General features: G+C 45.1%; 1 protein-coding gene across 7 annotated transcripts in view; it reads left to right on the plus strand.

The window, feature by feature from the left end:
* Positions 1 to 12,605, plus strand: part of GTF2I (general transcription factor IIi) — a 1,662,009-nt gene that overhangs the window by 610,061 nt on the left and 1,039,343 nt on the right. For all 7 annotated transcript variants that reach the window (XM_085649796.1, XM_085649797.1, XM_085649793.1 and 4 more), the window contains one exon: positions 11,095 to 11,166. In XM_085649796.1, the coding sequence (XP_085505922.1) occupies positions 11,095 to 11,166 (72 nt within the window). The remainder of the gene's footprint in view (positions 1 to 11,094; positions 11,167 to 12,605) is intronic.

The following is a 12,605-nucleotide window of genomic DNA, read 5'->3' on the forward strand; positions in this document are numbered from 1 at the left end:
ACAATCCTACATGTCAGAACGGCCCACACAGGGTTATTTAGACATTTTACCTGTGTCAGACACTCCAAAGCTTCCGGCTACCAATTCCCCACCTGATGGCATAGGGGGTTTCCGTACACTTGTGGGAATCTCAACTTTCCTGTGCCAGTGCATCAAATGGTTTGCTTTCTCTATGATTTCAAAGAAACAGCTAGAAAAAGTTGTTACCCATAAAAGATCACAAATGGGCAGAAGGACTTAAGGTAATGAAAAGCCTTGCAGCAGATTGCAGTAATACCTAGAATTGATAATAAAAAAAAAGCCAGACACTTCTCCAGCTTGTCTAGAAAGGATACCCTAAGATGTATTCTGTGATAATGCAAGCGGTACAAGATGTATTCTGTGATAATGCAAGCGGTACAAAGATCAAGAAACCTATACCATTTTCCACGCCCCCTGATAAGGTAGGATGGAGGTTAGATATGAAAATACTGATCACTCTGCAAGCACATCACCAAGATCTGTGACACCATCACCTCCCTTGCACCTGACATCTTCTTCCTCGCCGAGACCTGGCTCAACCCTTCATTCGCACCCGACATCGCCTCAGGAACTCCCAATGGCTACAAGATAGCACACTGGGGCCACATTAAGAAACACAGAGGTGGAATCACCATCATCCCCAAAGAAACATCCATTGCACCACCGCCACAGATGATACCACCCGTATCATGAAACACCTCAATTGCAAACTCCAGACTAACTGCAATACCATGAACTTCCACCAGCCCTCCAGACACCTGTACTTTACCTCCTGCTTCCGCGCACACCCTCCCATATCCACTGACGCAACAGTGGAGGAAGCTGCTTATCCTACCTCTCTGTGAAGTCCTGGAACGACCTCCCCCTCTATCCTGGAATTCAGGAAGGGACTCGAACTGGCCATTCAACAAAACCTTCCCCAAGCAGCAAGTATCTCAGCGCCTGGATACCCTTGTGGGTGATTAGTTGCGCTCTATAAATCCTGTTTGATTGATTGGTAAGGGTTTCTCTTATATAGCCATGTCGACTGTAGGAGAGTAGGGTCTGCTTTCTATGTTCACCCCCACTTTTTGCTTTACTGGTTTTCGACTTAGATGTGGCTGTGGGCCTGCTAACCAGACCCACAGCCCTGCTGTTCTCTCTCTAAATTGATACTATGTACTTTAGGTGCATAACCCATTTGGTTAGGGTCACCTTATTGGCCCCTGTACATCGTACCTTAGGTACCCAGGGCATAGGTGTACCCTAGGCCTACCAGGGGCTGCAGTATGTATTATGCCACCCCTGGCCTGGCCTTCCATTATGACACAACTGGCTGATCACTCAGCTGGGGCAAGGTCGTGTAATCACTCCTTGTTTAGGTGTAGTATTCCTATACCTATCTTACATATAGACATGTGTACCTATCAGCCACTCCTATGGCAGGCCTTAACAATCCTTGAGGCAGAGTGCTTGGTAACATGTGAGATGGTGCTCTAGCATGAGCTGAGCCTGTCTGCAGCTTTCGGAACCATGTCCTTATAGCTGTTCTATGATAAAGCCTACCATATACTCTTAAAGTGCCTTATAATCTTAAACGGTTATGGTAACTATGGTTTGGCTTTATCAAAACATGTCGTGTAAGGTGTCTAACACTTTGGAATAATACCCCCATCCCATTTCTGGGGATGAGGATATTATCCCTCCCTTCTAGAGGGAGAAGACATGTTGAAACCTACTTACCCGGTTAAAGTTAACCAGAGCCCCAGCATCACAAAATGGATGCTGCTGCCACAACACAAGTCTGACCTCCTGCTGCTGGGAGTGATCCCGGCAAGGGAGGCTGGGACAATAGGTTTCCTGCCTTGGGAGGTGCGAGCACCACCCCAGACAGGCCTTAGTGTATTGGGGCAGGGAGGGATGAATGAAACGAGACACTGCCTGGGGCACACAAGGTGTCCCATGCATAGTCCAGTTCAAACCGGTGCTGGGGCACACCAGCTCCAGTCCTGGCGCGAAACTGGACAAAGGGAAGGGGGTGTAACCACCCCCCTCCCAGGTCCCACCCATAAGGCGTGACCTAGCAGGCAACCCAGCCCCCCAGATTAGTATAAGAGTGGTAGCTGGGCCCCAGGAGATTAGATTATCCTGAACCTGCAACTTGAACAGAAACTCTGGACCTTCGACATTCGACGAAAGAAGAAGACTGAAGAATCTCCCTTGTGGCCAAGGAGTGGCTACCCTGTGCAAACAGGCACCATCAAGAGACTACCCTTTGCTTTGCTGAAGTTCTACGAGGGACCGACTGCAGAGCCTGACCAGAGCCTTGACTTCCAGACTTCTCCGACCCTGATCCATATCCACAGCCGAGCTGAGATCCGTGGAGGCGACGAGAGACGTGGGACCGGCTACATGGGAAAAGTGGCGAGTATCTTCCAGCGCAGCTTCTGAGGTACCCTCGAAGTTGTGCACCGGGGATTGAGAAGCCCCAAACCCAAGCACCATCTGCACCGAAGATCAGCCCCCCACCCTCCACGAGTCCTGCGTGGGGCCCTTCTGCATTTTCCTGCTTGCCGCGTCTGTCCGGTTGCTTGCCCGTTGGCTAGCGGCCTTTGTGACGACACACCTTGAAATCTTCACTGCTGGTTTGGCTCCTCCAGACTGGCTCCCGCTTCTTTGCAAAAGAGAAGCACCCCAGACCTTCCTGGTCTGCACCAGAAGCAAGTCCTCCGTTCTTCGTGGGTTCCGCTTGGTGAGTCCTAGTTCGACTTCGCCGACAGCAAGAACCTTCGTGGGACAGCTCGCCTCCTGGTCCTGGTCGTCCTCAACATCTCCTGGTACCCGTGGCTGCAGCGACAAGCTTCACCCTTCACCTGCAATCTTCACGACATCGCCTGGTTCCTTCCTGGTTCCACGTGGTCACTGGTTAGTGACCTTGACTCTGTCCCTTCTGCTTGCAGGTACCCTTCCTTCTTGATCCCGGCCTTGGGATCCACCGGACACTCTGCGCTGACTGCCTGTCAGCAACTTTCCTTCAGGCATCCATAGAAGTCCACGACGAAACCCGACGCAAGTTCACACCTATGCACCCGCAGCCCGTGGGCTAGGTAACTTGGGTACTTCCGTGCTCACAAGGGTAGTGACTATCCTAGGGTCTAGTTTCCGAGTCTCGACTTCCTAGTTGCTTCAGAAGTGTCCTAAAACTGTTTATTTCAGAACTGTACTATTTCTATCGACTATACGCATTACGTGTGAGTGTTTCCACTCTGCACCTGAATCCCGTGGGCCTCCCACTTCCTAACTGTTGGTAGTGTAGTGTAGCCCCAGCGATGGCCTAGGCCTATTCTATTTCCGTGACAGTGGTCCTTATACCACTTCTTTAGTATATGGTTTGCGTGGCCCCTAGGGCCTAACTGTATTACTTACCTGTGTAACTTAATGTATGCTTGAATAAGACTGTGTTGTACTTGCCTCTAATCTCATAAAGAGTGCTGAGGGTTTGCCTAGAATAACTACACTTTATTTTATATATATATATATCTGTTGTGGTGTCCTTTCATTTGGTATTCAAGGGATTATATATGGTATCACAGCTGGCTTCACATGCCATTCAGAGTTTAGCCTAAGACTGCTCTTGTCCATGCTACCACTAGGATAGCTGGTCTACGAGGTTGACTTTACAACCAATCACCATAAGGGTTGTTTGGACTGATATAAGGTGTACACTAGAACTAGTGACATCATACATCAGGCCAACTTCTCACATCGACGATAAGAACCTCCAAAGCCCTTGCAATATTGGGTAGGTAGAACTGGCAAATGTCTTCAAACTTAGCCTCATTCCTTGACCTTTTATCTGTGTAGGAAGTTGGCTCTTTATCTGATATATCAAAATGAGACATCTCTTTTAAAGAGTCCATGGATTCCCTTATGAGGACAGGGGGCTTGCTATGGCAATCCCAGATGCTCCTCTGAGGGGTAGTGTGGTCGAGCAGCCTTGGGCTTATCACAGAGGAAACATCTGAAAATACACACAATGGTCAATAAATGAGACACACGACTTAAGAAGGAGATCCACACCAATTTATAAAAATAGCAAGTATTTTTATATTTGTTTAGGCATCAGAAGTAAATTGTACAGGTAAGTACGTTTTTTAATGGGAATTCAGTTCAAAAAGTCAATTTTTAGAAGCTGCAATTTATCCTATGGGAGAGAAATTTAATGTGGCATTCAGGTATAGTACAGAGACTTATGGGACCAATCTCCAGGAGTTAAAGTGAGTGATGGCCAAGGTCCAAGGTAGCACCAGCAGGACACCACTAGCGGCACTAGGGTGGCCTGGTGCAGAGGTGCATAACTGCGTCTTGTGCCCAATGTTAATCATGGGAATTGGCCTTCGCGTAAAGAGGCTGCAGGCTCAGACTGGGAGGCCAGTTGGGCAGTTCCTGCAGGGTGGCTCGGGCCTCATGATGCTTGGACGTAGGGACTCCTTCATTCCTCTTCTCCACGGCCCAGGAGCAATGGCTGCAGAGGTGTCCTTTGGCGTCGGGTTTTCCATACTGGGAGCAGTCGTGATGGAGGGGGCCTGCTTGCAGAGGCTGTAGGCGATGTCGGAGAATTCACTGGGGACGAAACCATTGTGGACTCACCTCATCTTTGGATTGGAGAGACTGGCGCAGTGGTTTCTTCAGGCGTCTGATTTCTGTGCTCACAAAGTCATCACAGAAGTCTTTGGTTGTTTGCAGGATGCTGGGAAGTAGGTTTGCAACTTCTCAGGAGGTCTTGGTTCCTGGGTGAAGTGCTGTCTGTTCTCCCGGGCTTTGGGGACTCAACAGCTGCAGCACAAGTCGACTTTTGGCGCAGTTGTCAAAGTCAGCAGGCAGGCTGGCAGCGTTGGTGACGGGTCACTTGCTGGTTCTTCAGTTTGTGCAGGAGGCGACTCTTCACATCCTTCTTTGTCTTTTAGGTTGGCAGGATTTGTTCTTCTGGTGCCAGGGGCTCCCCTGAAGACTGAATTTAGGGGCGTTAGGGAAGGGTAGAAGCCAATGGGTTACTGAAACTTGGGGTCACTACGCCAGATCACTTCCTGGTGAAAGTGGGCCAAAATGTGCCAGCACAAAGATGTCCACTTCTGAAAAGTTTTATCCACTTAAATTTAGCCCACCTTATGCGTGGCACTCCTACCTGATTAGCTAATTTTCCCATCTGTCCAGGTGCATTAGGGGCTCTGGACAGAAGAGGTCAGCTTCCTCTCATGTGAGGGGCGGCAGATTCGCATTTCAAAGGCGGCAGCTCTTTGTAGCTTGAGGGCCTAGGAAGGCTAATCAGTAGGTCAGGTCATCCTATGGGAAGGGGTGTGACATCCTCTTCCCGGACAGGCTTTTGTTCTGGGTCTCCTGAGAGCAGAGTGCTCTCACCCTAGAAGGTCACAACAGTGTCTTGCTTGGCAGCCTAGTAGAAACCGGTCAGCGAGCACACCAGAGGCTGGTAGATTTTCAGGGGGAACCTCTAGGGAGCCCTCTGTGTGCATGTATTGGTAAATCCAACACTGGAATCGGTGTGATTTTAGCAATATGATATGTTTGATACCAAGCATCCCGATCTTAAGTGAAACCATCACGTAGCTGGGGGAGCTCATTTTCACCGGTATCCAGTGCATGTTTTGAAATGGCTTCCCTGGTCACTTGCACTGTCAGTAATAGGACTGTCCAGCACAGGGGCATATCTGCTCATGCAGATATGACCTCACATGTAATATTGAGCACCCTCACTTAGGGTTGTTAAGCCTGCTGTAGGAGTGACTTACAAATATTGCCTGCAGTGGTTGGACATGGCACACAGAGATGTGTGACATGCCAGATTTTCACTTTTGTCTCCACAAAGACACACAGCCTGCAATGGCAGCCTTGCATGTGCTTGGTTAGGGCCCCCTAGGGTGGCACAATTCGTGCTACAGCTCTTGGGGCCCCTCTTTAGTACCTCAGGCCCTAGGTACAAGAAGTACCATTTACTAGTCTTATAGAGGGTGCTAAATGTTTTGCCAATTGGGGGAAACAATTTTAAGGTTTTATGGAAATAGCTCTGGAACTGGGTACCTGGTTAGCAGAAACCCAGTGCACTTCCTGTTGAAATCACTTAATTTTCTAGGCAAAAGGTTGGGGTGACCATGTTAAAAAGGGGTACTTTCCTTCATTTATTTTATTTATTTGAGTTTTATATAGCGCTGGCTAGACCGGGAGGTATGATAGCGCTTTACATAAGGAAACATTGTGTTACAAGTTAAAGAAATTTCACATTAATTACAGAATGATTACAAATACAATGCAGGAGTTATTGGCTAAGACGAGTATCAAGATGCAAAAAGAACCGGGGGAGCTGGGAGTCCACCGGAAGGAGACAGCAGCGGAGAAAAAGACGAGACATATGTCCGAAGTCCGGCTGGGTAGGTGACTGCCAAAGAGGTGTGCCAGAGCCAATCTCCCCTATAGCGGTCCGTGCAGCTCCACCTAGAATCGGCCATGCGGTTCGCGCTCTGCCAGATTAGAGTGAGGATCAGGAAGTGACAAAGTCTAGAGTCCAGGTAAGTGTGAGTGGAGATGGAGAGGATGGCAAGAAAGGAGAGGGTGTGTACAGCTTGGCAGCCATCTGATAGTCAGGCAGTAGAGTCTGTTGAACTCCATGTTTCTACAGCAGGACTATTCAGCCACGAGATTTCCCCCTTAACTAGATGGGAGCTGTGGCCGCCATTTTAGGGCCAGGCGCAGAGTGATACTCATGTTTCTTGTGGAGACAAGCCAGTTCCCAGGATTAGGGTTATTAGGCAATCCGGAGACTCCCTGGTGGGCAAGGAAGAAGGTCATCAGTTGGAGTGGGTCGATACTGTCTCTCCTGTATCTACAGCACCATGGGCGCCATGTTGGAGTCAGGCGCTGCCGGGGATTATTATTTCTCCCGCGATGGAGATAGTCCGTTCCTTATAGGTGCAAGCCCAGTCCACCTCCTGAGTTCCTTCAACTGGAAAACAATAAAAAAAGAGGCTATTGATATCCTTAAGTAAGTAGAAAGGACCTCTTCAGAGGTTATAATCCTGGCTATGGATGTAGCAAAAACTGGTTTCAGGCAGCTGGATGGAGCAACAGTCTTAAGACACCAGGGGTGGCTGAATGCAACCTTTTTCAGGTCAGAGGTTCAGTCTAAGGTACTAGACATGCAATTCAATTGGGAAGAACTCTTTGGGAAGCACATGCCTGGTGCACTCTGATCGATAAAGACTAATAGCGGTGCTTCAACAACATATGCTTCAAACGTTTCGTCGTGCCATGGACAGAGACCATACCTTTTTAGGGGAGGTTACCAGCCTTCCGTGTATCAATCCTATGTGCAATTTTAGCAAGGGTATCTCCAACAGATGACACATCAATACCGACCTACGACGGCATACAATAGACAAACCTCCAGAAGAAAATCCGCTGGTACAGAAACGGGACTAAACCTTCCAGAATATAGTGACTCTGGTCTCCCCTATACAGGCAGCTTTCTTGAATGTAGGCAACACTCTTTCCGTCTGTTAGGAGCTGTGGTGAAACATCTCTTCAGACCTTTGGGTGCTAGACATTATCAAACAGGATAATATCCTTGAATTTATGCAGAAACCTCAGAGATAGCTACCTTGCAAGAGGTTACAGCAACGCCTTTGTTAAGGGAGGAAATAAGGTCGTTTGTACTTAAGGGAGCAATAGAAGAAGTCCCACAAGAGCATCGAAACACAGGTTTTGACTCCAACTTTTTTCTTCTGCAGAAAAAAAACCGGAAGGGAAGGCAGGTGTTGGTTGGATCTGAGACTGCTCAGCAAGTACATCAAAAAGCAATAGTTTATAATGGTTATGCTTCAGGATATACTCCAACTTCTGTAGCCATCAGATTTCATGCCTCTTTAGACCTAATTGATGCTTGCTTTCACATTTCCATCCATGTCGGATACAGGAGGTATCTCAGATTCGAGGTGGCCGGATGTCCTTACAAATTCAAAGTCCTCCCTTTCTGCTTAAAGTCTGCCCCAAGAATATCTGCTAAATGCATGGCTCCAGAAGTGGCACCAGATATTCCCTTATTTAGACGACTGACTGATAAAGGCTCCATCATACCAGGATGACCATTCTTCAACAGAAGCCTACCTCCACATTTTCAGGGATGTAGGCCTCAAAGTAAACAGAGAGAAATCATGCCTTGCCCAGAGCACTCCAATTACTTTCCTAGGAACAGTTCTGGTCTTTCACACAAGGGAAAGAATTACCAAGATACTGTCTGACTTCTGCTCTTTCAATAAAAAAGGTAAATTTTAGCCGAGAGATGTAAATCGTTCCTGGGGATGATGTTTTCTTGCATTCCTTTAATTCTCAACTGTTGACTGTTCATGAGGCCACTACAGGAACAAATAGACAAGCAATGGAAGTAGTTAACGGGATTATTCGAGGATGTCCTCATAACACCAGAAATAAAAACTGCTATCAAATGGTGGGAGGAGATAAAAACATGTCTACCGGTTTAACATTCCTCTGTGCACCACCACACTTCTTAAAGACAACAGATGCCTCAATGAAGGCATTGAAGTCAGTGGGAAATGGTCTACCATGGAGAAGAGAAAACACACAGATTTAAGGGTGGTGGCTTTCGGACTGCATGCCTATTTGCCAGTGATAAAATGATCTTCTGTCTTAGTATGCATGTAATACCGCCACAATGTTTTTATCTGAACAAACCGGGTGGAAGTAAATTGCACCTCCTATCTTGCGAAGCACAAAATATTTGACGTTGAATTCTGCATCACAGGATTTCCTTGAAGGTAGAACATGTACAGGGATGAACAATCAGTAGGAAGAGACCATCCAAGCAGACCGTCAAAGGAATGCTACGCGTGGGAGCTGTGCCAAACTCCGCTGTCAGCCGACACCCCTTGCTAGACCTTTTTGCTGCTCTTCTCAATTGAAAATGTAGATTTCCCCACAAAGTCCATGGGGGAATGCCTTTAAGATAGCATGGATGGGAATATTTGCTTACATTTTTCTGCCTCTCCCTCTGGTTCACTGTATTCTCAACATAATGAAGAGAGAACCATGTTGAATCATTTTAATAGCCCCGGCATGGCCAAGGCAACTGTGTCTCACAGAACATCCCTTCTGTCAGAATAGAAATGCATTTCCCTCAGATCAGACCCAAGAATTCTCTTCTGGAACAATGGCCAGGTGATTCACCTAAATCCGGAAACACTCAACTTAGATCTGTACCGGACAAAACAAAAACTTGTTGCTCAAGGGATAAAGGCTCTAAAATGTATATGTTACCTGTTGTGAGGCCGTTTCGGAGGGAGACTTCTTCCTGCAGATTCCTCTCATTGTGAATATCCTATACATTCCAGACTGAATCCTGAAACTTATTTTCTCATAAGAAATTCAGGTGATGGCATGCAGCTTCAGCCGCAACTTTGCCCACCCAGGTTGTAACAAGACCTGGACTAAGGTGCTGGCTTAATTTCCTGCTTTTCCACACTTTATTGGTGCTGGTCATCAGTTTTTGACTGTAACTAGGTAAAATGTCCCCTCCTATGGTTTAGGTTGGACAATTTGAACCCAGTCGAAGATGTCATAAAAAGATATCTATCGGATCTTAATGGCATTTGCAATTGGCATATTGGATCAGACTGTTATCCGTTAGCCTGCGAAGGCCATCAGAGAATGCCAGGCTATTTTGGCCAAGGTCTCCAGGAACATCCCAAAGCAATCCATGTATTCCCAAGAGAGCTTCCCTTAAAAGTAAATCTAGTTCCTTGGAAGAAGAGGTTTTCATCATCCTTGAGGAAGGAGTCTGACTTCTAGTGTCAGTCTCTCCATCATTAAGAGCCTGTTCCTATATTGGGAAAAAAGATCTAGCCAGAGTTTTCGACTTATTTGCCAGTCCTGCGCAAGTCAAGGCCTTTAGCCTGGCCATGCTATACACATTCGGGACAGCACCAATACCCTCTGGACTGTTCTTCAAGGGTGGGTCACTTCCTGTGGGTTTCCCAATTCCGATAGCTTAGTTCCAGATGCCAGCGGAATTTGCACAGCCACAGACTCGGTCCTCTGCGTCGCTTCCGAATAATCAAATGCCTTCAAAGGTTCCAAACCCTGTGCCTTCTGAGGCATTGCCAGCACCAGTGCTGCCTCCTGATATGACCTCTGTTTCAAAACCATTTTTTTTTTTACCTCAGTGCTACATATTAAAATCTTGGTCATCTCAAGCAGTGAGTGGTACTATACATACATACATACAAACATACATATATGCACACATACATTAATAGAGGTGCATGCCTGTGCTGTGAGTGACTTTTTTTTCAAATCCCATGAACACATCTGCTTATAAAGAAGTGCAAAGGGAACCAATAAGAAATCCATTACATTTATTAGTGCATTTGAAAGATCTGTGCTATTGTTAATCCAAAACGTGGGTGATAAATGTAAGACTTAAACAGCTGGCATCAGGCGTATTCTTGGTGCCCATTGGAAGGGATACTTAATTGTTGCATTTTAAAATCCTTGAACGAATTTGTTACTCTTTGCTGGAACATATGAAAATACCTTTGTTTTGAACTGGTTAATGGCTTCTTAAACTTCGCATATTAAATCGTCAACATTTTTTTTTGCTGTTTACTCTTTATCAAAACTTATTCAATTAAACATAAAACTCCGAAGGTTAAACAACATAAGTTCTGCTTGGTGATCCGAATGATTGCAATGTCATAATTCTGGGGAGAAACTCTTGCTAGACAACAGTTACAATTAACTTTTTTTTTCTTCCCCAGGCAACTAATATAGTATAGAATACTTTGCTCCTTCTGGTGGGGGTAACGAAATTTGTTTAACTTGGTATACATGCCACCAATCTAATGGGGAAAAAAAGGTTTAGGATTATTGTTAAGAGGCGAACAATTTCCCAATTTTGTGTAAATAAGTACTTTACTTAGTTATCTATAATGGTCTTGGTGTTTGCCATTAGGAAATCTTTTTATTTTTGATGGTGTAACATTTATGTTTTCTGGTTCTGTTTGGCTTTAGTCAAAGAAGAATGGTATGCCAGAATCACTAAATTAAGAAAAATGGTAGATGAGCTTTTCTGCAAAAAGTTTGGTAAGTACACTTATTTAGATTTTATTTTACTAAATGGTTTTTCTCTTTCTTGGCATGTTTTAAACTGTCGCTTCATTTTAGGTGTTTTACAAACGGACCATCTTCAAGATTCTTTTTTTTGTTATTTGAATTAAGCTCTAGTGTTTGTTACCATGCACTAGATTGTCAGGTCTAGTTCAGTTTTGTATCCTATATTTTGTTTTATTCTCATTGGATTGACCTGGTATTCTTGTCTAATTATTACCAGTGCTTTGAAACCAGACCTGTGGCTTCCTGATAGGTGAATTCTCTATTGGTAGCCACAACTCCTAAATTGTTGTGAAAGCTGATATCCCTGAAACCTCCAGTATCGCTGTGTATATGCCAAGAGCAAGGTAGTGTTGTCCCTTGCTTAATTGGTTTTGGTTACAAAATTAGCAAAATTGGCCCTTACCTTTTCCTACAGGTGACAACATGGCTATCAAGTTTCCCAAGTCCAGGGCTGACAAGTTAACTCAGTCTTTTTTTTTAAATTGTATTATAGGATTTCTAGTCCTGGTTTTATACTGGATAAATACGACTACAAGTCTTAAAATTCCAAGAAAAAGCCTGGATTGACATAGTCACGCATGGACCTGGGAAACTTGGCAGTTGTGTCATGCTTTAATTGCTATTTTGGATGCCTTCATTTCCATTTAATTTCCATCGTTAACAGACTGCAGAAACTTCACAACCTCACATTTCGATGAGCTAGTCCGTTATTGCCCAGAATCATTAAAATATAATTTCCTTTCTGACTCTGATGTAGCCTCTAATACCAAGCCTAATGAGATTTTTATTTTACCTTGTAGAAATAAATTCATTTTATTTTTTGGGTGATTATACATAGTTCCTTCAACTGTTCCCTAGGTGCCATTAGACACATTCAATTTTGCTTTTTAGATTTCAACTGTGGTGCCTGGTTTCTCCTCATAGCTCTTGCAAATACTTCTTGGAAAAATATTGTTGAGTTTTTGTGATATTTGAGATGGCAGAGTTTGACTGTCATTGATAATGTAGTTGTGGCAGCCGTCATTCCCATCATGTTTTAAGTCGAGGATCATCTCTTCCGGTCATTGCTGCCCTCGTTGCAGTGACAGATGAACAACGACTTCCATCTGTCTTTATAATAAAAAAGAAATTGTGTATATGGTCATATCCTTAATCATGTGGCTTTTCTTCATCTTCATTGCTATCTTAATTGACAACCAGGCTAAAATGATGCAATGTGAGTGGATAAGATATTTTATTTTCTCATTGCTCTCCCAAATTTTCCTCCAGATCCTGCTCGAGTACACATGAAGACATCAATTGCTGTCTTGCATATGGGTGCAAAATGGCAGGTAGTGAGCTGCCTTGGCCTGCTGAGTCTCATGTTATTTTTGATAGCTTCTCAGGTGGGCTTTGAATAGGTGCATACT

This window comes from Triturus cristatus, chromosome 3_2, assembly GCF_964204655.1.
Source record: "Triturus cristatus chromosome 3_2, aTriCri1.1, whole genome shotgun sequence".
In the NCBI taxonomy this organism is placed as follows: Eukaryota; Metazoa; Chordata; class Amphibia; order Caudata; family Salamandridae; genus Triturus; species Triturus cristatus.